Raw genomic sequence first — 26,045 nt, 5'->3', positions numbered from 1 at the left:
TAGTATTATATTATCTATGTTTTGGTATTATTATTATGTGATAAGGGTCACGTAAGCATAGCATTATTTTTAATTAATGTCTACAGTATTATCACAGAACTGTCTTTGTATTATTAGTATTGTATATATCAATATTCACATAGGATAATGTTCGATACGTTGAGCTCACGTAAATATTTTAAATATTAAATTCAAGGGTATTCAGGTGAATCAATGAAGGTGGACAGTGAATGAGTAGAGTGATAAAGATTTGAATAGAACATGGCAAGGGTACGACGTCTTTTCAATTGATTTGCTTTGATAATGGTTTTTATTATTAGTCTCTGCCTGCAACATCATACGCGTGGATTTATTTTTATGCAAACAAGCTGACGGTCCACCTGATGGAAAGTGGTAACCGTGGCCTATAGATAAATTTTGAAAATAGATAACCACTTCTAAATGGCATATCGAGATAAAACATACTGCAAATTTTAAGTGTCTCTAAAAATACAACTTCAAAACCTGATTCAGTTTGTTGCAGTGATTTCTTTGACTTCTATTGCTCTTATTAAGAATTCTGCCGTTAAATTTTCTTAAATATCTCTCAGGTACAAATATCGTTTAGTTATAATTGTATAATAATAAGCTACTGGATAACCACAGCTTACCTGTAAAATAGCCCAATTGACAGGCATAGTGCGGAAATGGGAGTCCAATTTACATTTATAAGATTACTGGATAGTTTAGAAACTACTATAATTTAAACATATGCCCTGAATACTAGTTTAATTCAAAACATGTCTAAGTGAACTCACAGTTGGATTCTCTTTCGAATTTGGTGTCCCTGGGCGGGCCGGGCAAGTTCAGTATGACTAGTTGTGCGTCGTGGGAGCGTGTCACAATCACCTCGTTCAGTTTCACCGCTGTGTGCATCCGCCTCACTGTGCCCTCATCGCTGCATCGAACACAGATAAATCATTGATATAAAATAAAATTAAATAAACGCAAGATGATATAAATCATCATGGTTAGAGACTAAAAAGCATCACTGAAAATAGAGTGCATTTAACTAGATTATGCACTCATTTTCTTCCAACACATTACGTTCATTTTCAACCATTCTACAACTTTGGTAAAAGCCACGTTTGGTGACGAAAATTTATTTTTATGTTTATGATTATTTATGCTGATATATCATACGTTTTTATATAACATGAAATTACAAATATACAGTTATAGACAAGAACAGCACCTAGTCTTCACAGGATACAATTTGGCGCCCTTGGTTATTCTTTATATCATTGTCATTTTTGAGAACTAGTGTGTTATTAATCTATGTCTTGTAATTTCACTGCCATATTAGATCCTTTAAACTGAAACAGCTATGTAAGACCAGCTGTTTCGCGGCAGAAACACGAGTGGGGCATATTTATGCAGATAATTTTTCTACAGTCTCCTTGTGGAAGAATGAATAATGAATAAACTCACGGTGTAATATCCATGTTGGGCTTGGGCTTGATTGCATCTCCGTTGGGGTTGTTCTCCTTTTGCTTGTCGGCTTCTGGCGGCGGCGAGTTCCCTCCCTCACACTGCGACCGTTCATCGGGCGAGTCCCACATTGAATCGATTATGTGCAACAAACTACTTCGAAAGTCGTCCTACGTTACCCCAATTGCAATCCCGTTTCATTGGTCCAATTTAGATTCGCGCACCGACAGTTGCACATGACGGATTCAAGGCGAATAAAACACGGGATGTCATATATTACTTTAATTGTTAAACGATAAACCACTACGGACATTTAAACATCCAATCTCTCAACTACCGGTGAACAACGAAACGAACTAAAGTGAACAAATCAACGTGGATGATATCACTGGCAAACATATGACCACCGTGTGTAGATTCGCTAGGACTCATTGGCGACCATTGGCGTATTTAAAATAATTCTTCAGGGGGGCCCAGGCCCCTAAAAAAGACGCTTATATATACTCAGGTATATTATTGTGCATAGTTGAGAGATCCGCTCGGATCCTAAGGCGGGCATCAGATAATCTGGAGTGGGCATTGCCCACTTAGCCCCCCCTTAAATACGCCTATGTTGGAGACAAAATAATGACGTCATTCGATGGAGTGGTGAATAGCTGAGTAACATAGCGAGGGTTATTGTAATGGTGCTGTGCAGTGATATTTTATTAGCAAAGTTATAGTATGGCCGCTTTCAACATAAAGAAAACTTGCAGAAAATAATATATTTTTGTTTATTCAGCTAAGTATATGAAGATTTGGAATTAAAACCACGTTTTGTTAATGTGAGAGCGGCCTTTGTAAGCATTTGTGTTGTAAATTAGCTCGATGAAAAAGAATGAAAAATTAACATTTTCACTTGAAACTGAAAGGGGAAAACCATAAATAAACCCATTATAATATAAAAAAAAACATTCAGTTTTTAGCGAATTGTTAAAACATAATTTCGAACAGAGACATGGATGTTTTAATCTCGTCATTAAAAAAATAAACTTTCAATAATATGTACAATTAGTTATAGGAATCAATTATTAAATGTTCTATATTTTTGTATATTATCTAGGCTATTTCATTCTTTAGTTATAATTTATTACTCTATTAAGTCTTGTATAGATGTTTGTGTTAGGCTTGTTTATTAACACAGTTACTAAGCCATATATATGTTTTTTATTGATTGATATTAATACTAAGAATTTACTAATTGTGATCATAGAATAGGTCTAAAGGAACAGATATGTAATGTATCGATACCTACATATAAACGGCTTAGAAAGGTATGTGCTTGTATAGTACCCAATCCGTTATTAAGGTGAAAATTAAGATAATTTTAATGGAACAAATGAATGAATATATAGATTTTTTTTATTACATAGGTATTTCAGATTTCATTATACATTTCGATTATATATATTTGGCTATACTGATATAGAGTTGATAAAAATATAATTGCTTATTGTATAAGGATTGAGTACTCTTGCAATTTTATATCAATAAAACACCATAGTTAAGGTAGAATGGCTGTATTATTTAATTAAAAAATATTTCTATAGTCGTTTAGCTTCAGTTAGTTATAGTAATAGTAGGATGATTGTTTCTATTGTCTTAGATCATAGATAGAGAATACTATCTAAGCTGTATTACTTATCTATGTCAGAGACAACTAAATATAAAAAAAAAAAATTATACTGTTTATCTAAATAGTGTTTAACAAAAAGTAAAAGTAATATTAAGTTTTAAAACTCACTTAGTTATTTAAACACTACTTTTACTTTAATATTGTTTAGTCGATGTTTGATAAATTACATATAAAAATAATATGTCAAAATCTATACATTATTGTAATAAAATTAAACACTTTTTAATCGACTTTAAAAAGACGATTGTATGTTTTTTTTATGTTTGTTACTTTATAACTCCGTTAGTTGTAAAACGGTTTTAAAAATTCTTTTTTTTTTATCTGAAAGGCTATACTTACAGATTAGCCCCATAGACATTTTATCAATATCGGTTTAGTCGTTTAGTTTCTAAATCAAAATAACTGGTATTGTCACAATTGAAGTCAGTCTATTTTGTGTTACATAATTATTATTTTTATAAACAAATGTTAGAGACGATTATTGTAGTAAGATATCTAAATATGTATTGAATACTTGTTTATCACAAGTTTATCTTTTTTGTGGTAAAGACAGTAAATATTTAAAACATATATTCTCTATCTATGATTGACGTCGCGTCGACGTTTTTCTAATAAAAGAAGCCGTTCTACCTCCACTTGTGTCTGCTATACAAGAGCGGTATTAACCGATACAGACTCGTCTAAAGCGAAGGGAAAGTCGAGAGCAAATCGGTTTATACTCAAGATCAAATCATTGATTTGTTAAGGTTGGCTGCACACGTACGGCTTCCTGTTTAGGTTTCTGTTTGATAGTGTAATTATTTTTAGGAAATGCGTGCCTGGATATATGCAATTTGAATTTAGATTCACAAACGTTCTTAAACAGGAAACTGCGTGTGTAGCTATCCTAATTTGGAGGGTCGTTTACACTATCAAATATAATAAAATCATAGCCAGTTCTATTAGATCTTATAAATTAGCATTTTATAAATTAAAATATCTTGTATAGTTTAGGAATAATCAGGTGAGATAAACTTTCTTTCTAGCATTTTCACGTCAATAAGATGCGAAGCTAAATCGATAGACATGTTATCGTTAATGGCGGAGAAAGAGCTAAATTGGATTTGGTGACAAGATACATTTTGCGTGAGATCCTCTGGTAATATAAAGAGTGTTTAAAAATATTTGTCTTGTCTAAAAAAACAAATTCATAAGGCATGAGGTTCGTCAGATCACAAGGCCGTAGGCGGTGAAGAGATTATTAGTAATGCGGACTATCAGTCCCATTGCTAGCAATATGCCCTCCCAGGTCGACCGTCACGTGATTCCCCTTGGAAACCAGGTGTATTCTTCATGATGGGTTAACTGATCTGCCTTTTCATTCTCACCGATCATCCCTCATTGGTGCCCTGCCAGCGTATACCGTTAGCACAGGCAGGGTTGTCATTCCATTATCCATAATAAAATATATCCCGGTTACGCGGACGAAGTTGCGGGTGAAAGCTAGTGATCCTATATGTTTGATAGTGTAATATACCAGTAGGTAAGTTATAAGATGCGCGTTCACCTTGTCGTCCTTGTCCTTGTCCCTGTCTTCGGTGTCTGTGAGCGGCGGTGAGGGCGCATCCTCCGCGGTCTCGCCGCCGCCGCTGCCCGGCTCCGCGAACCGCACCTTGCTAGCGGTCTTCACGTCCGCGTGGTGGTGGTCTACTATCGCTTGCACCTGTATTGACATGCCAGTGCTTAGACAGGTATTTGTTGTATTTTTTATTCAATTCCGACGATTCTGTTGTTCCTTCGAGGAAGGTTTAGTCGTCAGTTGGTAATATTAAAAAAAAATCTTTTTCAGGATTCATCCCTGTATTAAAGAGGAGTAAATGACACTTTTAGATCCGCGAGTATTCAAGAGTAAATATTTTTTGTTAGACGAAGGTTTTTGTAATATAATAATACATTAATAAATAATATAAATCAATTAACACTAAAATATATAATAATATTTTATAGTAATAGTCTTAGGAGTTTATTAAAGTGTGTGGAATACAGTTTCATTATTATATATTATAAAGAAAAAAAAAGAATAGTTGAAATCATTGGTAAATTTGAAGCTGGATGAATTCTGATGTATAGATTAATAAGACTAGTATGTCTGTATGCTAGGTCCTTTATGGGCTAAGTGGAGAAAATAGAGTATCAAAGATCTTTACATATTTATATATGATATATACATGTTGTTGATAGATATGACAAAAATAGAAACTACCTATAAAAATAAAGTATAATATAATAATAGCTACATATCATAGAAAAACTTGTTCTACCAAATTCCAGAATTATAATATATAAGCCAAATATTTATTATAAATTATTTACATACAACATAAGTAGGTTATAATAAAGGACAATATTCTATTTTGAAATGTATATGTGATATACCTAATGATATTCCCGCCTATTAATAAACGACAAGAAGCTGAAATAATATGCCTAATAAAACAACTATTACAATGGTAATCAGTTAAGCGCCTATGAGAACAAATAGAAGCAATCACAACAACAAATAAGTTTCCCTACCGAACGAAGTGGCTATAACGATAGGGAAGCGATTGTAACGGAAAAAATAAATCTTATAAGGAAATCGTGTATCATTTCCTGTTGTCGTCGCCAACACTCTCATCACTTTTACTCATATTGGTTAGATATTTTCATCATAGTACTATATACATATAATTAATGTATAGATATTCTTATTTATTAGTATATTTGCAAGTGTGAAAATGAGTTTGTTTGTCATCTCTGGGGCCTTAACTTGATGGTTTAAACAATCACTATGAAATTTGGTTTACAAGGATTACATGGGATGGAGAAGGACATACTTTTTAAGGCTATTTTTTATCCCGAGTAGTGAATATATCCCGGTCAAGCGGACAAAGTCGCGGGGAAAAAGCTAGTTAACTATATATTACTAATATTGAAGAAGAAAAAGTATATAGTAGTAATATTGAAAAAGTAATCATAGGTAGTTCGATGATAGAACATTAGTGCATTTACAATATTATGAATGAACGGTTCAAACTGATCAATGCAAGCGAAATTGCGATTAATTTATATTATAAGTTGTAAAATATTTTAATAAATTCATAGATAATCTTAACAATAAAATATGGTGTATACACTTAAAAAAAATCTTCAAAGCATTCTTCTTTGTAGAGTTGTATATTGTAAAGACAGGTAACTCGAAGTGCATAATTACCATATTATGATTTGGTATATTAGAAATAAATGCTATATTAGAAAATATAAAGAAACATTGATCTAAATTAGAATAGTGCACATTTGGAAGTAGTGAACAGTTTGAAAATAACATTTAAAAATTTATTAACATTAAAAGCATCTAGCATTTTTTTGGTGCCTATTATGGTGGTAAGAGACTACAACATTATGGAGTGGGATGATTGTGAAGTGGGTAATGCACATCGAGAAACATTTAGGCGTAATCAAAATCAACTAATTCAGGGCCGTAGCTACAATAAATTACGGGTAATTTTTTTAAAAGAGCAAAATTGCTCCAGTAGCTACATCTATTGATTTAGTATCATTTGAAAAATTTCTAGCAGCAAACGAATTTATAAGATAGATATGTATGAAAGAGATAACAGATATGTTTTCGCTGCCGTATCTATAATGTAGAACGAGAAGGCAACTTTTGGCGTTAGTAACGAAAACGCATCTGCTAATCGATTCGTTTGCCACTTCTTTACAGGGCTGTCTAGTTACGGCCCTGTGTATTATTAGTCCAGTAGTTAAACGCAGAATACTAAGGAGGGAAATACTGAATGAAGCTTCAAAGAAAATACAAATCCATTTACATATTGTTACAATAATAATAACATTAACAGTAGAAAACAATGTGTAAATGATATAGAATGCGGGGAACATCCATGAATGAAATTAATAAATAGCTATATTACAGAAAGTGGACTTTATCGGGGTTAATGCATCTATTTTACCAGAGGCAACTTCTCCTCAGCGTTTTCACGATAGTCCACGAAATTTTGCATCTGTGTTCGCAGCGACAGACAAACATAATGTTAGTTGTATGGTACATAAGAACATTGTAAAGCTTTGTACACATTTGTAAAGCATGAATATTAGTATCGTGGCGATATAGTATATCCTTAGCATTATTAAACTACGCTTATTTTTTATTTTTAAAAGATTTGTAATCCAAAATATTATTTATTACTATATAATTATATTTGGATTTTCCAATTGAATATTTGGAATTGCAAATATTGTTTTGCTTGCAAGGTAAATTTATATTATGAATACATTTCAATGAAGTATTTTGTTGTTGTCTTTCAATGTATTGCAATTTGTGAGGACAATTCATTTTATGAACATCATAAAATGTAGTGTTTGTATACATACCATGCCGAGTGTTTCTTTTTTGTTGAGCCTCAGTTCGCGCAGCATTTGATTGCGTTGCTCCATCATCAATGTGCGTTCGTACGTGTACGCAGATATATCGCTGTCAGTCTGAAATATAATTTATTTAATAGCATTTTAATTTGTAGATTTACCTACATAGTTACTGTAGAGTTGGATTTTTTTATAAATATTATGCTATTATGAATGGAATTAAAAACATTTATAGATCATCTGTTAAAAGGTGAAAACTGTTGCATTTTCTTTTTAAACTCAAATCTAATAATGCTTTATGGCAAAAATATCAGAAATATATTCAGCCCATGATCTAAAAGCACGGAGGGCAGAGAAAGTGTTTTCAATGGTGTTATTAAAAAAATGCCTACCATAAAAAAATAACAAAAAAAAAAAACTGAAACTAAATGTATAATATTTTGGCTAAACTGCACTACACAATTTACATCACATAAAACCTTAAAGTAGATTTTAAATTGTTTATTCAAAGTGAGTTAAGATTGTTAACACAATTTTCTCCAAATCAAATTACTCTCCATTATCAACTATTAGAGAATAAAATTGAAAATGCACTGAAATGGTGAAATCAGTAAGAAGGTATAATGCAATTAATAAATAAAAACTGTGAAAATAGTAAGTATACCTAAGTGGAATAGATAATAAAAAAAGATGTCTCACCATTTCAACAACTTCCACTTCAGCTTCGATACGCAGTTGGTACAGGAACATTTTCAGGTCTTTCTTCATTTGTATGGAGTTGTCCTCCATCTGGGCCACGGTGAAGATGCGCATCTTGCAGTTCTTCCAGGTCCGGTGTTGCTTGAGCAGGAACGGGAGCAACATCAGCATGCCACCGTCGTGTACGATCCACCAGATGTCAATATTGCCAGATATCTAGAATATACATCATGCATATGGAATATTTATGTTTTAATACGAGTACATAGTCTATTTTGTTCCAAAATGTCCAATATTAGTGGCAAAATATAATAAAGTATACTTTGATACATATTAATATATAATTTTAAAATAGGTTATTGGGTAAATTACCTTCTCAGTGGAATCAGGGAAGAAGTTGATCCCCTTGGGTACCAGCATGGCCATCCTGGCGGCGGTGACGGCGCGCACGGTATGCAGGAAACCATGCCACTTGGGCAAGCTGCTCGCCTCCAACTCTTCGGAGTGTCTCCAACCGTACGGCCACCCCACGATCACCGTGTTCGGTTTCAGACCTCCAAGACCGCATGTTTGGACACTAAGCAGAAGAATAATTTCGCTAATTTAAGAAACAATACACACCCTATTTATGTTACTATCATTATCATTGTTTAGTCTATATTGAACATAGATTTTTTGTAAACTGTCATAAAGAAGCATAAATGGTCCAAAGCCAACTGCATCCACTTTTTAAAGTCATCGCTCTATTCAATGGGAGTCCATCCTATGTTGACATCGCTTATACGTGGTTATCACTTAAGAACTTTTCTTCTCCATCGGTTGTCAGTTATTTAAGCTACATAGTTGGTTTATTTTTACTATATCGGATGTATTTTTCGGATTATATCGATCACTTTAGTTCTTTTGCGTATGTTCTTATTTTAGTTTTATTTATGCAGCGAAACATTGAGTACATTCAACTCCGTAGCTGCCTTGAGCGAGATTTTGTAGACATATTGTTCTAATGTAAAATATCGCATTTCAGTATCCATATACGATTCTGTAACTCGAGAAGTAGGAATATATAAATTTATTTGAAAGTAGTACTTACAAATGGCTCAGTCCATCAGATATACTGGGCGCGACAAGTACATCGACGAAGCCCTTGAGTTTCTCGTCGTCCATGCACTTGCGGAGGTTCTGCCTCGCGGTGGAAGCTTCGCCCGCGCGTCGCGTGAAATCGCCCGGCAACACCGACACACAGACCGTCAAACCCTTACCTATATAGAATGAAACCATATCAGATAGCTGCAAACTTGAGGGGAGGGGCGGAAGCGATTGTTAGTAATGGAGGTGCAATGAGTACCAGATTAAAAGTCTTTGATGCGATAGCTCAGAAATTTAGAAAGCACTGTCAGGTCTTTTTTTAATTGATGATAATGGAATGGTAACCCCATCTGTGCTAACGGTATACATTGGCGGGGCACCAGTAGGGATGATAGGTGAGAATGAAAAGGCAGGTCAGTTAGCCCATCGTGATGAATACACCTGGAATTCAGTACGATGGTTTCCAGGGGGTATCGCGTGAAAGTCGACAGGGTATATTACTAGCAATGGAACTGGTAGTTCGAATTTTGAACAATCCTTTCCCTTAACACTGTCAGGTTAGGTAATATAAAGTCATTTATTAAATTAGGTTTGTTTAATTAGTATTGCAGATTTCAAGTAAGGAGTAAAAAAGGAAATATAATTTTTGATACGAGAATCGTAAGAATTTAGTCTATAGAAATAGTAATACTCGTATGTATGTAGTGGAACAAGTGTCATATTATAGTTTATGATGGTCATATATTCACAATATATTAGCTTTATATAAAGTATATAATAGAATAAAAACAACTTTGCTCTGTCTCTTATGACATCAATATTAATTTAATAATTCAGGTAAGATATTCATACCAGCTTTAAGTTGACTAGCAAAAGCGAGCATCTTCCTGTACGTGGGTTGGAGCTCGTTGTTAAGCTTGGCGAGCACGAGCACCTGCGGTCGCCAGTTCTTCGTATGCGGAGGGCCTTGCTCCAGTCGCAGTAGGGAATAGCGAGCAGCTGATAGTGCGAGACCGCGGAGCCCATCGCCCCATTCTTTCTCCGCTCTGGAAATAGTAGCAGAAGTCAATCACTTATTAATTATAGAAATTATTTTAGGTTAGTGGTGTTTTAATAGATTCTGAAGTTTGTGAGTTTTAATTTGGCTGACATTTAATTTAAAGTTAAAATTTAAAGAATCAAATTAGTCTAATATATTGGATTAGGCTCACCTCGGATCAAATTGGATTCAAATATGTTTTGCGAAATGTTGGCAAGTCGAGTGATACGTTCAACACAACGGTAGTAGTCAATGGAGTATCTTTGACTATGAGCCGAGTTAAGTGGATAAAATAAAATAATAAAAAATACGATTTTTTTATTATTTTATCCACTTAACTTGTTTTATACATATACTTTGTTGTCATGACAAAATATTACTTAATTCAATATAACATTAAAAAATTTAAAAATATATATATTTAAAGATAAAAAATTTCTTTAAGATTAGCTGTACGTTATTATATAGCAATATTGTTGACAATAAATGTTTTCCACCAGCCGGCGTGAGATCTCTTTTTCATGGCTACGGACCCAGAGTTATGATATATATCCATTCTGAATATCCATAATGTGTTGCGGCGGCACCAGCCCTCTTGGATGTACTTTGAAGGATGAGACGGTGCCACCGTGTCGACGCAGGTGAAGTCCCATACAAGCGGAGTCAAAGGTACCAGGACATCGGTCTCTTGCCATCGTCAATCAAACCAGGAGGTTTTGGCAGGCACGCCCGCGGTTGTAATTGTTTGTATTTATAATATAGTGGTGTCCCACTATTGTCCCCACACCTTAATGGGGAGCATTCGTTTTGGCAATAAGAGAGATTGATCTAAACGTTGCGTTATCATAATGTTCCGATATGAGGTTTTTGTTCCCATTTGGACACCGTTTCAGCAGAGTTCTGGGAAGAGTCTAGTAACGAAGTTCTGTATAAATCGTTAATGATCATTGCCTCTGAATATTTATAAAGGACTTGGGACCCAGAGACGATACTCGATCACCGAAAAAAGGTGTACTTGTAGATGATAGAAAAGCTGGTAGGGAGATATGGGAGATTTGGCGGATTCGGCCCCCATGCCATGACCGGCAAAGATGAGTCCATATACGGTCTTCGAAAGTGATATTAAAGAACCAGGATGCACTTTGTTGTCAACATGTGATTATGTAGTTATTATATGCATATTGTTGTAAATGTTTACTTTTTTCTATTATGATTATTCTTCTCTATCCAAATGTAGCCTGGAAGAGATTGCTCTTAGCAATAAGGTCGTCTTGGTGTAATATTTTCTTGTAATTGTTTGTATTTATAATAAGTTTACTATTGTAATTTTATGGAGGTAACAATAAAGAGTATCTATGTCATATTTTTGTATGATGTGTCTGCGGTGTGATTGTACTAAGATCATTAATATTATAAAGGACTTACCCGCGATACTCAATGTACTTGTAGATGAGACCGGCCATGCCCATCGCGATGAGTGCGTAGAACCAGGATGTCATGAACATGATCGAGATGCACAGCGTCAGTCCCGCTAACGACAATGACCTGTAGGCAGTATATCATAAAACTTCAATAAACATTTGTGTACATATAGGAATTGTCAACTATGGATCAATGAGGAAAGAAAATTATCATTGTGGATCCTGATCATAGATTCAAGAGAACTGAAAATTTTCAAGTACAAATTGACGAAGTCTGTTGATCTTTCCCAAATCGTAAATTAGAGATTTTTGTTTCAAATTAACATGATTAACTTTGAAATTAGTTATATGAAATTAACAAATAACCAAGTACGTTAGTTAAGATTTTTTGGAAAACTCGGAAATAAAAGAAATTGAATTACAAGATATTAAATACTCACCAATGGTAGTACTTGAATCTAGGACGCCAGTTAGGAGTCTTGAGGAGGGTCTGTAATGCGCAGGCGAGGTTCACAAACCCGTAGCACATAAGGAAGAACATAGAGAGTAGTGGCGCGAGGATGTCTACGTTGCCGAGCAGGATACCGCATTGGCAGATCGCCATTGTTAGAAGCAGGGCTCTGCATAAATTAGACAGGAGCATAACATTCAGTAAGTGTAATTTACAGTGAATCAGTTACTGATTTTAAACAATAGGTTAGTGTTGACCTACTGCCTTCACATATTTTGTTTATAATATGATGGTAAATAACATCACACATCGAAAGGTAAACGGTTATTATAGCTTATGAACGCTTGCAATAAGAAATTCGCCATATGTGTATTTTTGATCTTTAGAAATATAATCATCTACGTCTTTATTGAAGAACCTTTAATTTTTTGAGAAAGTAATGTATAAATTTGAAATCAGTTTATATGATAACATTAGTGGATAATTGTATTGAATTTGGGGTTAGTAGCAAATTTAATATAAGTTTGTATTAATTTTGAATTTCATTAACCCATGTTAATGGTATTTATAAATCAATTCAACAATCAAACAATATACTTTAGAAAGCAGATCCTTACCTAGTAGGTTCGCCCCTGCTTGACGAAACGGCGAAGGGTGCTAAGAAGGGTATAATTTCATCTTTTGCGATGGCTTGCAGCAGACGTGGAGCTCCTGTCAATGATTGCAGACCTGCTCCGAGGGTGGAGAGAAATGAACCCACCAAGATCACCCACTGGTTCGGCCATGCCATGTTGGCAACCACTAGTTTACCGCCGATAGATTGGCCAAATCTGAAATATTTAAATTTATGATAACATGCAATTTAATATAACAAATTTGTCTAAAACTTAGTAAACCTCGTAGTTTTTGTTCGTGCAAATAAAACTAATTTATGAAAATGAATGAAATATAATTAAACAGTTTTAATTAACAAAAACTATCCAGTTAAATCAAAAATTTGTGATCATAGTGATTTATAGTAGTATTAAAATACTTTGTCATATATATTTCGTATTATTATCTAATATGACGGATTATTACATAATTATAATTTTTAAAGTTTATTTTAATTTATGGATTTTCAATATATGAATAGATATTATCCAAAACAAGTTTATTTAAAACTTATATGTAAATATTATAATACCTCGTAAATGTTTAATTTACGTTAAAAATAAAGGTTAAGAGTTAATCAGTAATGCATACTTGTCTCGTAGTAATAAGTTATCGACGGTGCCGGCGAATAGCAGTACACAGGAGAGGTACACAGTAGAGGTGGTGAGGATAGCGCAGATTGTGCCAATGGGGATGCTCTTTTGAGCATCAGCTAGGTCACCGGAACGATTGGAGCCGGCCATGATACCTGAAGTTAACATTATATTGTTTATATACATCAAGTCAATAATTATTACCACAGTACCATAGTTCTCAGGAATGGCAAAAATTGAGAGGTGCCATGTTTATCACAATATATTAGGTGTTATTCACTTCCTATTCAGTAAGAACTTGTTTGTTATTTTAAGATGTATAAAAAATCATCATTAAAATGCAGTTGTTAATATAATAAAAATGTAAAAATGCGAACTCTAAGAGCCAGGAAAATCTTTGCGCGAATCAAACTCTGAAGCGTTAGTAAGTGCTTAACTAGAAATGACAATTAAGAAATATATATAAACAAATTGTTTTATACAATTTCAAATGTACATCAAAATCAGTAAACTTGGTTAATTTATCTTGAAATGATAATCTATAAAATTTAAAAACAAAAATATATAACAATGTATTTACCAGTAACAGAAGGGAAGAAGATCCCTATAAGGATTGTGAACGTAGTTGTGAGGTCGGCGTAGACTTGGTTATACGTTGGCCGCTCCATTTGTTCAATATCATCAGGTTCCTTTCCGTAGGCGATGTACTGGCCAAGTTGCAAGAACGAATCTTGTAAGTTGTCGAAGAAAACTCCACTGGACAAACCCTGGATAATAAAATAATTTATTTAGTTGTAAACTTAAAATTTATTTAAATATAATACAGACAATTTTAAATCATCTCTTTAATATATTACTTATGCAGTTTTAGAAACTCAACTGAGGATATATTACGACAAATGTTTTTTGTAGTTTCTTCTCAAGAGATAACAGGCTTTTACAAGTTACAAGTCTTTTTAATATATATGAAAGTATGTTTAAAATATTGCAAATAGTTATTAAATATTCACCAGATTAACAACTGAAGCACTTTTGTTTTGTATTTAGGACTTTTCACTTTAACAACAGCCCGTTATTAAATACTCGTGTAAAATTAAATAATATATTTCCCATTTTTTGTACCTTGATGCCTTGAACGATGCTAACGTTGTGTGCAGAGTAATATGGATCACAAGTCTTGTTAGGACAAAATAGTTGTTCCAGTTCGCCTTTAGGTGCTTTCGTACAATTGCTGATATGAATGTCTTTTAACAGTCTTTTTCCAAGTACGCACATTCTGAAAATTTGTTTAATCAATTTAGCCTCATGAGTTGAATATGGTGTGTTACTAGTTTTAAAACTATTGCTTCTATTTTAATTTTGTATTATAAAATTATATCTTTAGATTGGGATATTACCGATTGATATTAAAAGTAGCCCATATTATCTTTATTTAGTGCATGCAATGTAACTTAACTCTAAGGAGATTTCGTTTCTCTGCATTGTTCAAATATATCAAATCAGTATAGAGAGAGAGAAGACATGTAATTAATATTTTGGTTAAAGCAATTTTTTTCGAAACTTGTATATTTGTAGCAAAACCGTACGTTAATAATTACGAGAAAAATGACTTTAGTACATAATTACATATAATGTTAACGAAATACTTACTGCAGATTCGAGTTTCCGTTGAAATTGACAAAGATGCCAGCGTAAACGGCGGTGATGGAAAGTATAACGCACGCGAGCGCAATCGTCGCGAACTTGTTCACGAACTTGACTCCGACAAACACCACCATGCCCATTACTAGTAACAGACCGGTGCCGTACACTCTGAAGTTGTTGTACATCGCCTCCGGATCTTTGGTGAAATCACCAAAGATTGACATCCAGGGAGCCATGTACGTCTGCCAAAGATATAGCCAAATAAACCATGGGAAGAGCAGTTAGAGAGGCCTACATAACTTTAATTTTTGTAATGCTAAGATTGCCTATAAATACAATTACTTTTTAAGTGGTACGTAAGATTACATATCAAAGCTCTTTGAAGCAATGGTTGTTGAGTAGAGTATATTGTATTGTAATACGCACGATGTAAGATATTCGGAGTTTTGGAGGCATACATATTGTACGGTAACCGTTTACCATCAGGCGGTTAGAGTTGTCCATAAAAGTTAACATTAAGTTACAATTATTATATTATTCTTGAAGTAACAAGAGAAGAAGTTTGATATTCGTATTGGAAGCACGAGTTTAGTTAACAATTACTTTTATATTGAGGCGGAAAGTTAGCAAGTTCGCCGCGCTGTATTCTGTACACGATCTGTTCGTAGCCGCGAACGGGCTCCGCAAATTCCGGTAATTGAATTTAGATCTTAGATGAAAGCAGACCACTTACGGCAATAATAGGTTTAGGTCATAACTTTTACGTTATATAACTGAAGGATTTGTTTACAGTACATAAAGTTTCGAAGGATCAAATAAAGTAATGGATGAAACGCTAAAGAAAGTAAGTTAACGTAGAAGATTATAAGACTTGGATCGAAAACAATTTTATTATGAAATTGTTCGTGAACATTATTGTTCTTGTAAATACAACAGAAGAAATATGAGCCGATATTGGAAGCATAGGCGCAGCTAACGTCATCTAAGATATTATAAACGTTGAGGCAGTGTCCCATTTTGGCACTGTTTGGCTTACTCCTCCTTTAGATTGAGCTGTGCAGGAGGTTCTGTTATAAAATTTGTTACTTTAAAATTAAACTAACCAGAACAATTTCGACTGCACCGACGATGTACATGGCGGCTGCTAGCGTGGTGCCGGTGTAGAACAGCATACCAACAGCGCCTCCGCACTCGGGACCTAACGACCGACCGATCATGAAGTACGACCCGCCTGCTGGCACCACCCCATTTGTCGCAATTGCTGACATTGATATCGCTGTAAGCATTGTCTGTGAAATAGGAAAATAAACATGAGCTTTTACATATTTTTTTGTGACATTTCGTGGTTTCAATTGTGATTGAATTCGCTTAGTAAAGGATGAGTTATTAGATTGCTTAAATTACATATTAACATTATTTTAAGTTACATTACCAAAAATGCATCGGTTTTTTTATTAATACAATCAAATGGTAATAAGAAAATCTTTTACCATCTTTAAAGAATATATTTAATATAGGTCGGTTAGTACTTAGAATTTTAGAATATCAAGATTTAAGTTGATTGTAATTTAAACAGAGATATTATTTTTGTACTACTATAAGAATAAATGGATATTTTTATTTTACAACCCACCCTACTTGTAGTAGTAAAGATAAGTCAGAATTAGAATGTATATTTTATACTATCTCTGAGATTTGGCTTCGACACGCCAATCGTATATGCTCTCGGGGGAAATCTAACATTGGAAATATCATAGCAAATTTAATCAACTCGGAAAATATACGTATTTCATTGTATTTATATAGTGTTATGTATTTACATGATAACAAATAAATCTAGTCATATGATTTTGGCTATTGAATAAACTTTATGAAAAAATATAGAAGGCATGAATTATTTTTATCCAACGTTTCAGACGAGTGTGTCACTATTTATTGATATATAATATTAAAGTTCTGAGAAGTATTTTGGAAAAAGTGGTCCAAAGATGAAAGTGTCTTATTTATTTTGAAGAAGACATTTAAATTATCATTATTACATTGAATTGAAATTACAAGAAATCGTTTTAAAAAATTTAAATCTATATAAAAAAAGGCGTATAAAATAGGTAATATTTTTAATGACTTACCGTACAACAGCATGTAAGTACAATCAGGAAGCCTTGTATGGCGCCCGCAGTGCCCACGACCCATGTGAGACGGATGAATAGGATAACACCGAAAATGTTTTGAATACAAGGAAGGTAGACGCCGATGAGCGTGCCCATACGGGCAGGGGGCGCCGGTTTAGCAGCGTCAGGGTCCGCCGCCGACGCCGTGGGAATGGTATTCGAGTAGTCTGCCAGAGAGCTGAGGAATGTCGCCGCTCGAGGTCTGTCTTCGATTTCTTCCTATAAAAAATATAAAGATCTAATAAAAATAACGTCTTACGACTTTCTTTTTCAACAGTATGATGTTCGTAATAGTCACTTTATCGATTCCCGTTTTTTTATTATAAATTCAACTTTTATTTGGAAAAAGTAACCGTCGAGTTTTTTGTCCATTTTCAGCTGAAATTAAATTTCAAACTTGGCGGTAGATTAATAAAAGAATTACTATCCAAAAATGCTTATAATTAAGTTTACTTAAAAAAATATTTTTATTTAGTAATTCTTTATTTTCTTTCCTAGTTTGGACGACTCCTACAAATAACGGTTTTTTGATTCATAGTTATATTAAAAGATTATATCGCTAATTCTGAACTGATTCCTTTTTGCAATTAATAAGATGGTTCCATATTAATTTGTTAACGATTAAAATTGCCTTTTTTACGAAACAAGAAAAAAATTAACCGCGCTTTAAATTAAAATATTTTAAATGTAACATTACTAAGTAACATTTTATTGGTAATTTAAGTCATTGCATTGCCATTGCATAAGCCAAAAGAATTTATAACTATTTTTTTATGTAAATAGTTTCTTGTTTATATGATTAGTCAGTATTTTATTTTGGTATATGCAAAATAAAACGCTGATATACATAAACATATATACTTACTATAGTGTTTATATAGTAACTACTACATTATTATCATCATATGAGCCTTAACTGTCCACTGCTGAACATAAGTCTCCTCTTATCGGAGGGTTTTGTCAGTAGTTGCCACGTTTGGCAGGCGGATTGACAACCGCAAGGCTTTGGAGATATTTTAAGAAGAACGCCGCTGCCTATCCCTCATGCTCCCTTAGTCGCCTCTTACGACACCCATGGGAAAGGAAGGGGTGGCCTATTTTATGCCGGAATCACACGGGAATCTTCACTACATTATAGACTTTCCTATTATTTATTTAAAAAAATATTGTTAAGACGATATATAAGCATGCACTACGAAACTCTTTGCAATATCGGAATATCTACCTTAATCCTAATACCGCTTCTAGTAAAGTTGGCGAGTGCGGCGTTATCCACATTACTATTGGGATCACGTTGCCGGCATAAAATGTATTCTCGCCATTCGTGATAGAAAGTTATATCTACCACAGTTTTAGATATTGTAATACTCTGCAGTTATACGTAGGTAGATACCAGTGATATGTAGCTACCTAACGCCTGTATTTTATTATATAATTAGCCTACAGGCTAATTACATAATAAATGCTTTATATATATGTAGTACACTACATATATATAAAGCATTTCACCACAGGGAGACTTTGTACAAAATTCGTTTGCTTGGGCACCTCTGTCCTATTCGTGTTTCTACCGTGAAACAAAATTATAAATCACTGGGTTGTGTGTTAATTATGAAGAATATTTTAATTATATTTTTATTCAATTATAATTTTGTGTGGACAAGTATATTCCAATATATTAAGATTCATATTTATCATAATATAATAGGGTGTATATGTTAGAGAAGCAGAGAGAGAAGTAAAGAGTATATTTCATGTTTCAATGTGTACGAGTTTCATAATTTTTAAAGGAGTTTATTATCTTAATAAGTATTTGAAAATTATTATAATATACGATTTCTACTGACAACCAATTTTATTATTTTTATTATTTCAACTGTTAACTGTCCACTGGGGAAATAAGGGGAGTTTTGCCAGTAGTTGCCATACTTCGGAGGCGTGTTGGCAACCGCAATTAGGCTTTTACAGATGTTTTAAGAGGGACGCTGCTGCCTATTCCTCGACCATAAGTTCTCTTAGTCACCTCTTACGACACCTACAGGAAAAGAAGGGATTATTATTATTTATTCTATGCTGGGGCATACACGACGAAATAACCAATTCGTAAAGTAAAAATACGAAGTATACTGTTGTATAACATTTTGTCTAGTTAATTAAAATTTGGCTTTCGAAACTTTCCTACGTAATAATAAAAGTATGAAAATGACTTACTTACATATGTATATAGTATTTGGGACAAAGGATTATATGAAATCGGGCAAAAATTTGTCGAAAAATTCTATACATTTAAGTGCGGTAAATTTTTTTGCTTCATAAAATATGAGTGAGAGACGAGAACGTTGTGTAATGCGATTCAAATTCTGAAATATAGCCGCCGTGGAAGGTTTTTTAATTTGGCGCATGTAATATGATATAAGTATGTTAGCGGAGGGCCCTGTTGGAGCGAGATTCCGAGCTCCCGGCTCAGAACTCTCGTATTTTATTTATGTGCCATTTGCATCGCTCCATCGCTCGCCGTAAAGGCGAGTCCACAATTTGTACGAACCATAGAATGTTTGAAGTGGCTTGAAACTCTATCCTAACTAATCGAACTAAGGTAACGCCTGTGTTCGGTTTAAGTAAACGTATAACCTAGTAAACAAAGTGCAAACTTTACTCGCAAATAGCCTTTGTATCCACTTTAAAGGAATATATGTGTATGAATAATTTACCAACTGCTAAGATATAGTGATATTTATATACTGCTGTTACAATATCTACACATACTCGTGAATTGATACAATAACAGATATAACTATCGGTTCTCCAATATATAAAATTGAAAAGAAAAACCCGCTCATAACGAATATAGATATCCAATCGCAATGGGCGGTCATCGATGTATTTTATTCATATTTCTTTTTATTATTATTTTTAATAAGGAATTTCGCAACTGACTTTCGGCCACAACAGAATATCAGTGTTTTGCTCTTAAAAAGCAATAAACTGAGTTCTGACCATTTTATGTTACTATGGCACACGCATGAAAAAAAAAGGATATTGTTGTTTTATATGTTTTGCTTATTGGTTTTTTGTTGCTTTTTTGTTTTTAATTCTTTTATCTCTTTTACTGTTTCATGTGTATGTTTGTATTGTAATTTGTGTCCTGTAAGTAATGTAAATAAATTATCTATCTATCTATCTATCAATGTCGTGAAGAACTTAATATATAGATATAGGATATTACCCATCTCTGCTAACTGTACCTATTCGATATATCAAAATAATTGAGAGCCCCGATTAATGGAACGGAAAAATTAGATTTATATGTATGTGAGTGTATAAGATTACATAGAGAGTGTATTTGAACATTTTAGCTATATTTATGTTGTTAATTGCCACTGAACTGACAGGTCATTAGCACTGATTGCAAATTTAGTAACGCTCAGAGTGACGTTTGTGAACGCCAAACCCCAGCGTAGGTACTCAAGTGATTTATCATTATTGCAGAGTTAAATGCACTGTCACTACCCTCGTAATGAACAAGCATTTGAGAAAATTAAGCCAAAGATGGTGGATTTATCATTAGCTGTTATCAATGACCATTAAAAGCGGCCCAATTTGTTATGCGTTATTTGGTAACGTATTTTGTGAGCGCTTTAAAATGCCCGCAATTATCCTAAACGCGGCATTATAAATATTCTGAGCAATAAAATAAAGGTTATAGTCTGCGAATCGCGCCATTTATCACGGGAGCTTTTTTCCTATTTGTTTTCATTTGTTCTGTCGCCATTATTCGACACTTTATTTAGGAACGGGATTCCGGACTGTAGAATTGCGAACGTAATGAAGTCCTTTGTTCTTTCGATGTCGACTTTGTGGCGAGAAAGACAGACTATCGACGTTGATGTGTTTCATTATTAAATTATTAATTAAAGTATAAAATGTTCTTTAGATTAATAATAAGAAATAAGGTCCTTGTTAAGATTTTGTATTATGTTTATTTTATAACATTCATAAGACTTTTGATTATTATATATTCTTTATTGCACTAAAACATACAGTAACAACAATAAGTTAATAACAATGTTAGCAAAGGCGAACTTATCTCTAAAAGAGATTTCTTCCAGTCAACCTAACGCAGTGGCATAGGAAGTAGTGAGTGGGCAGTATTATGGTTTAAGCTAATAATTTTATCTAAATGAACTAATTGTATATGGATGGATTATTATTATTTGATGTCAAAATGATACAATTTGTATTATTGAGTAAAAAAAAAGTTTTTATATGGTGATGAAATAGGTGATCTGAAGAAAGTGATCTCAGGAAAGTCTTCAAATTCTTGCTAATATTGAAAATTTCATAAATATGTTGGAGTTCTATTCGATTAAATATCTTAAAAGAATTAGAATGGAATTCAGTATAAAGACTATGGCGTTTATTTGGTCTACTCCTTTTAGCTGAGTGATTTAAGATAAATATTACTATTTTATGTACAAGAGAATCTACATGACATTTTTGATGCTCTGTCAATATTCCTATTCGATGAACTTAAATTTTATATTCGCTTTGTTTTTATGGGAGTTAAAACTTAAGTTTAATATTTAAGCTGTCAAACTAAATACAAGTAGTTTTTTAAATATTCTATATTCATATTATATTCTAAACTGAATGTGTTCTTTCCTTTTGTAAGCGAGAATGTCACTTGCGTGTTGTCAACCTAAAATGGTATAAAATCTTATACCTATATGTTGTTAAATTAACATAAATATTATTTTGAGTTTAGCATCAAATAAATTTTGTAAATAGCAAGGTCAGGAATATCTGAAGAATTTGCTGAGGAATAATGAAGAATTTGCTCGTAGATATAATAGAGAATTAAAACAGGTTCACTCAATTAGAAAAGTAAATAAAGACATTATAGACAGATAATTAACTTGGAAACTATGGTGGTTAAACCGCGATTGGGAAGTTTATCCACAGATACATTGTCGTCGTCTACTTTCATTTATTGATCTAATTATTCTAATCTTGGATCGACACAGTGGGTGAACACTTTGCATACTTGAGTATCCATTTTAAAGTTATACTGTTCAACAATATAATGAAATTAGTAAAGTTTCTAATAAAGATGTTGAAAATGGCATTACTTTACACATAATAGGCAATAAGATTGAGTAGAGCAAGATGTGGTTGTCATTTCAACTTTTTATTGAGGTAGTACAATTTACTACATTATGACCATAGTTTTAAAGGATTAGCATAATCTTTCACGATATAATATTCCTAAATGTTATTTTTATTTGCCTGAAATTTATATTAAGAAGTTGCTAGAAGCGCAAATTTGCGCGTAACATAGATTTTGATTTGCAAGGTTTAAATAAAATAGACACAAATGCTAATATTAACTAATATTAACTTCAAAATTTATATATTAATTATAAATTATTATTATAATTATAATATTTATTTTAATTATAAATTTTATGATGGAAATTGTCAATTTTAGGACAGGTCTGAATTACATTCATCATTGCCTTGTTTTTCCTGTTTATTTGGAGTCGGCGTAGTATATTTTCTTCTTCTATTGAGGTTTGAATTACATTACGACTTAAAAATATAATCTTTGTTTTTAGCACTTTCTTTTAAACGTAATCAAAATTATTCTTATAAAAGAAATAAAGGTGCTATGAATAAATCGTTAAATTTATTAGAGTAATCCATACAACTTGACATCTCGTTTTGATGACACTCAATTTTAGTGAAGATGTTTTAGAATTAAGCTCTTCTGTTACATTCCTTTTGGTATCAATGAGGCACTCATTAATTGGCCTTGTGGCGAAGTGCGGCCTCCGGTGTAGTATGTTCTTGGACTTGTACGATGAAGGTCACTTTTAAGTATCGATATCAGTCTCACAATATAGACGGGTAGTTGCTTGGGTCAGGTACGATATTTTTTTTGCAATAATGTTTGTTCTGAACAGGTTAGATATTATGATATTATAAATTTATTATAAATCAATACTTTTAGTTCCATTTACAAGTTTCCATCAATATACAGTTTAATTAAAGTATACATGGTTTATCTATTTGCAATTAACTGTCAGATGCCGATAGTAACACCACGAAATTGTAATTAATGGAGTCATTAATATTATGGCAAATTAAATTTAACGATAAAGTTTAAAAATAAAAATAAGTAAGTTACAAAATAAAATGTCAAATAGTTGGGATAGGTACATCGTAAAACGATTAGAGTCACACGAAAAATGATGGCGACCCTCTTAGCCACCAATAGAAATTGATTGATTTAGGCACGGACCTGTCAGATCTCATATTTTAAGGATATAAAAATAGCAACAACGTCCTGGGAGAATCCAATAACGGAGATATATAACGCTTATAAATATTGTTCGTTTAATTTTATAACACTGGGGATTCACACTCAATGGATGATGCGAAAATTATATATGGAAAATATTTAAACAAGTCTATATATATATATTTTTTTTTTTTTTTTTTTTTTTTTTTTTTTTTTTTTTTATGCAAGTCTATACATATTTACAATTTTATACCCACTAAATAAAGCATTATTTTTATTTTTTAATGCAAATGTGTGTACATAGTGAATTGAAATCATTAGTATTCAATGGAATACTAATGAAAGGAGTGATTTCATCATCATCATCATATCAGCCATTAACTGTCCATTGCTATACATAGGTCTTTCCCATAAACTGGCATAAGGAACAGTTCTGAGTCATCTGCATCCATTGACTCCCTGCTATGTATTTGACGTCGCCACTCCTAGTGGGATGTCGTTTTACACTGTGTTTGCCTGTATGGGGTCGGTAGAAGGTGATTTACCAATGAAGAAAGAACATTTTCTTAAAGGAACATGTGTTAAAAAACGACAAAATATTTTGAGTAACTGGAAGCAATACGTGTACTATTAATTTCATTTAAAGAATTCCAAATTCAAAGAGTCCATAACTTCCAGCATCAATATGATTAAACAAGTTACTTCGACAATAAAACAATTCTGTTCACATTACGAATTAGCAGTCAGCAGTCAATCAGCACGGATTGTACATTTAAAATAACAAACTGAGAAAGTCTGTAATTGAGTCACGTCCTAGCTGCCCTCACTTTATTTGTCGAGAACGCGTTTTATTCTATTAGGGTGCAGTCGAGAACAAATATATCTTTGTGTTAAGGAAAGTAATACTTTTTTAAATAAATAACAGACATCTAGGGCAATAGAATTCAGGATTATATACTGTATATAGTATACGCATTCTAATATTGCTTGTAGAGAATCAACTGTTACTGAAACCAACAAACAAACACATAGTACTATTGTGCCTAAAAAGTGTTTGCAGATTTTGTCACTATGAGGAAGAAATGCCGCAGCATTTATTATGTGGCTGTAGCCCATTCATATATAAACAATATATATCCTTTCGAAAATATAGTTATACTTAATATCCTGAGGAGATAAAAAACATAGTTATAAAGAACATCTTAAAATTTCTGTCACGGACAGAATTTAGCAGCGAAGTTTAAAAAAGGGCGAGCACAAAAGATCTTAGTAAAGTCGCAGTATCATAAGTTTTTCTGTTTAACTAAGTAATAACTGTAATCATCTAACATTGTATCCAAATAAAAACATTGTATCCATGTTATCTAATAATATTATTATTAGTTACTATGACATATCGTCATTACATTTAAACAATTTTAAGAATAACTTTAAGAACTTAAATAATGTAATTGTAACGTACGTATCTTTTAGCATATAGCAACGTTCTGAACTCGGTAGAATAATATATATATATATATATATATATATATATATATATATATATATATATATATATATTAAAGTATTCTTATATAATATCTTTATTCCCATCGACGTATGTAACTAAGCCTAAAGTCGAGAGTTTGGCAAATGGCGCTTGAATTATATAGAAGATTGCGCTGTGGATTATTCCAGCCGCCCGCAGCCTCGTAGCGAACCGCACACAGGTGTACCATCACCTTTATTTGCTAATATTATATTTTTTTTATTAAGAAGCTTACTTGCCGTTGTTTTATGTACATAAAATTCGGTTTACGTAAATTTATGGTTAGAGAAAATAAAAATTATTATTTTCAATATTACTATTAATACTGCAGTAGATATAAAACACAGTATTGTACATGTATTAAATTATACATTTAGTTCATATATTGGTATTTTTGTTTTTTTCTGGATCTGATATTTTGGCTGCCATCCTTTTTCGATGAAACCCGTTACTTTTTTAAATAATTTATCGCGTCATAGAGCCTGTTATAATTTGTTTTATGCAACTTAGAATGGCAAACAAGCTGAAGGCCCACCTGATAGAAAGTGGTAACCGTCACCTATCGACATGAGTAGTACCATGGACATAACAGAGTATACTGTTTCGCCCATGATACCCATGCGTTGTCATTCCTAAAGACTCAAGTGTTATTCCTCTGTACCCTGTAATATACCTTGTTATTTTCTGACTACTTGACGGGAAGAGTATGCTTCATAATAAATGAAACAAATTTATTCATGAAGAATGAAATAAATTTATTTATTTATACGCGAATATGGATGATAATATTCATGCGATATATTTATCCACAGTCTGTTTGTCTTTCCCAATCCTTTTTATTGTCAGGAATAAGTGGTTAGCTAGCGGTAAACAAATATTAAAACAGTAAACGAGCTGTATTTGATAGATCTC

General features: G+C 32.9%; 1 protein-coding gene across 10 annotated transcripts in view; it reads right to left on the bottom strand.

The window, feature by feature from the left end:
• Positions 1 to 26,045, bottom strand: part of LOC113518458 (solute carrier family 12 member 6) — a 174,331-nt gene that overhangs the window by 5,085 nt on the left and 143,201 nt on the right. For 7 of the 10 annotated variants that reach the window (XM_031913106.2, XM_031913107.2, XM_052902067.1 and 4 more), the window contains 18 exons: positions 17,263 to 17,523; positions 16,237 to 16,422; positions 15,140 to 15,375; positions 14,612 to 14,765; positions 14,070 to 14,256; positions 13,488 to 13,644; positions 12,860 to 13,072; positions 12,232 to 12,411; positions 11,796 to 11,915; positions 10,184 to 10,377; positions 9,336 to 9,504; positions 8,618 to 8,822; positions 8,246 to 8,461; positions 7,556 to 7,663; positions 7,135 to 7,185; positions 4,692 to 4,847; positions 1,471 to 1,640; positions 798 to 937 (listed from right to left, as the gene is read on the bottom strand). In XM_031913106.2, coding sequence (XP_031768966.1) covers positions 798 to 937; positions 1,471 to 1,640; positions 4,692 to 4,847; positions 7,135 to 7,185; positions 7,556 to 7,663; positions 8,246 to 8,461; positions 8,618 to 8,822; positions 9,336 to 9,504; positions 10,184 to 10,377; positions 11,796 to 11,915; positions 12,232 to 12,411; positions 12,860 to 13,072; positions 13,488 to 13,644; positions 14,070 to 14,256; positions 14,612 to 14,765; positions 15,140 to 15,375; positions 16,237 to 16,422; positions 17,263 to 17,523 — 3,103 coding nt within the window. The remainder of the gene's footprint in view (positions 1 to 797; positions 938 to 1,470; positions 1,641 to 4,691; positions 4,848 to 7,134; positions 7,186 to 7,555; positions 7,664 to 8,245; positions 8,462 to 8,617; positions 8,823 to 9,335; positions 9,505 to 10,183; positions 10,378 to 11,795; positions 11,916 to 12,231; positions 12,412 to 12,859; positions 13,073 to 13,487; positions 13,645 to 14,069; positions 14,257 to 14,611; positions 14,766 to 15,139; positions 15,376 to 16,236; positions 16,423 to 17,262; positions 17,524 to 26,045) is intronic. The other 3 variants (XM_052902090.1, XM_052902080.1, XM_052902096.1) reach the window with 3 other exon arrangements.

Source organism: Galleria mellonella, unplaced genomic scaffold (genome assembly GCF_026898425.1).
Source record: "Galleria mellonella isolate WM207_F2 unplaced genomic scaffold, CSIRO_AGI_GalMel_v1 utg132, whole genome shotgun sequence".
Taxonomy (NCBI): domain Eukaryota; kingdom Metazoa; phylum Arthropoda; class Insecta; order Lepidoptera; family Pyralidae; genus Galleria; species Galleria mellonella.
This window is presented reverse-complemented; position numbering and strand designations above follow the sequence as displayed.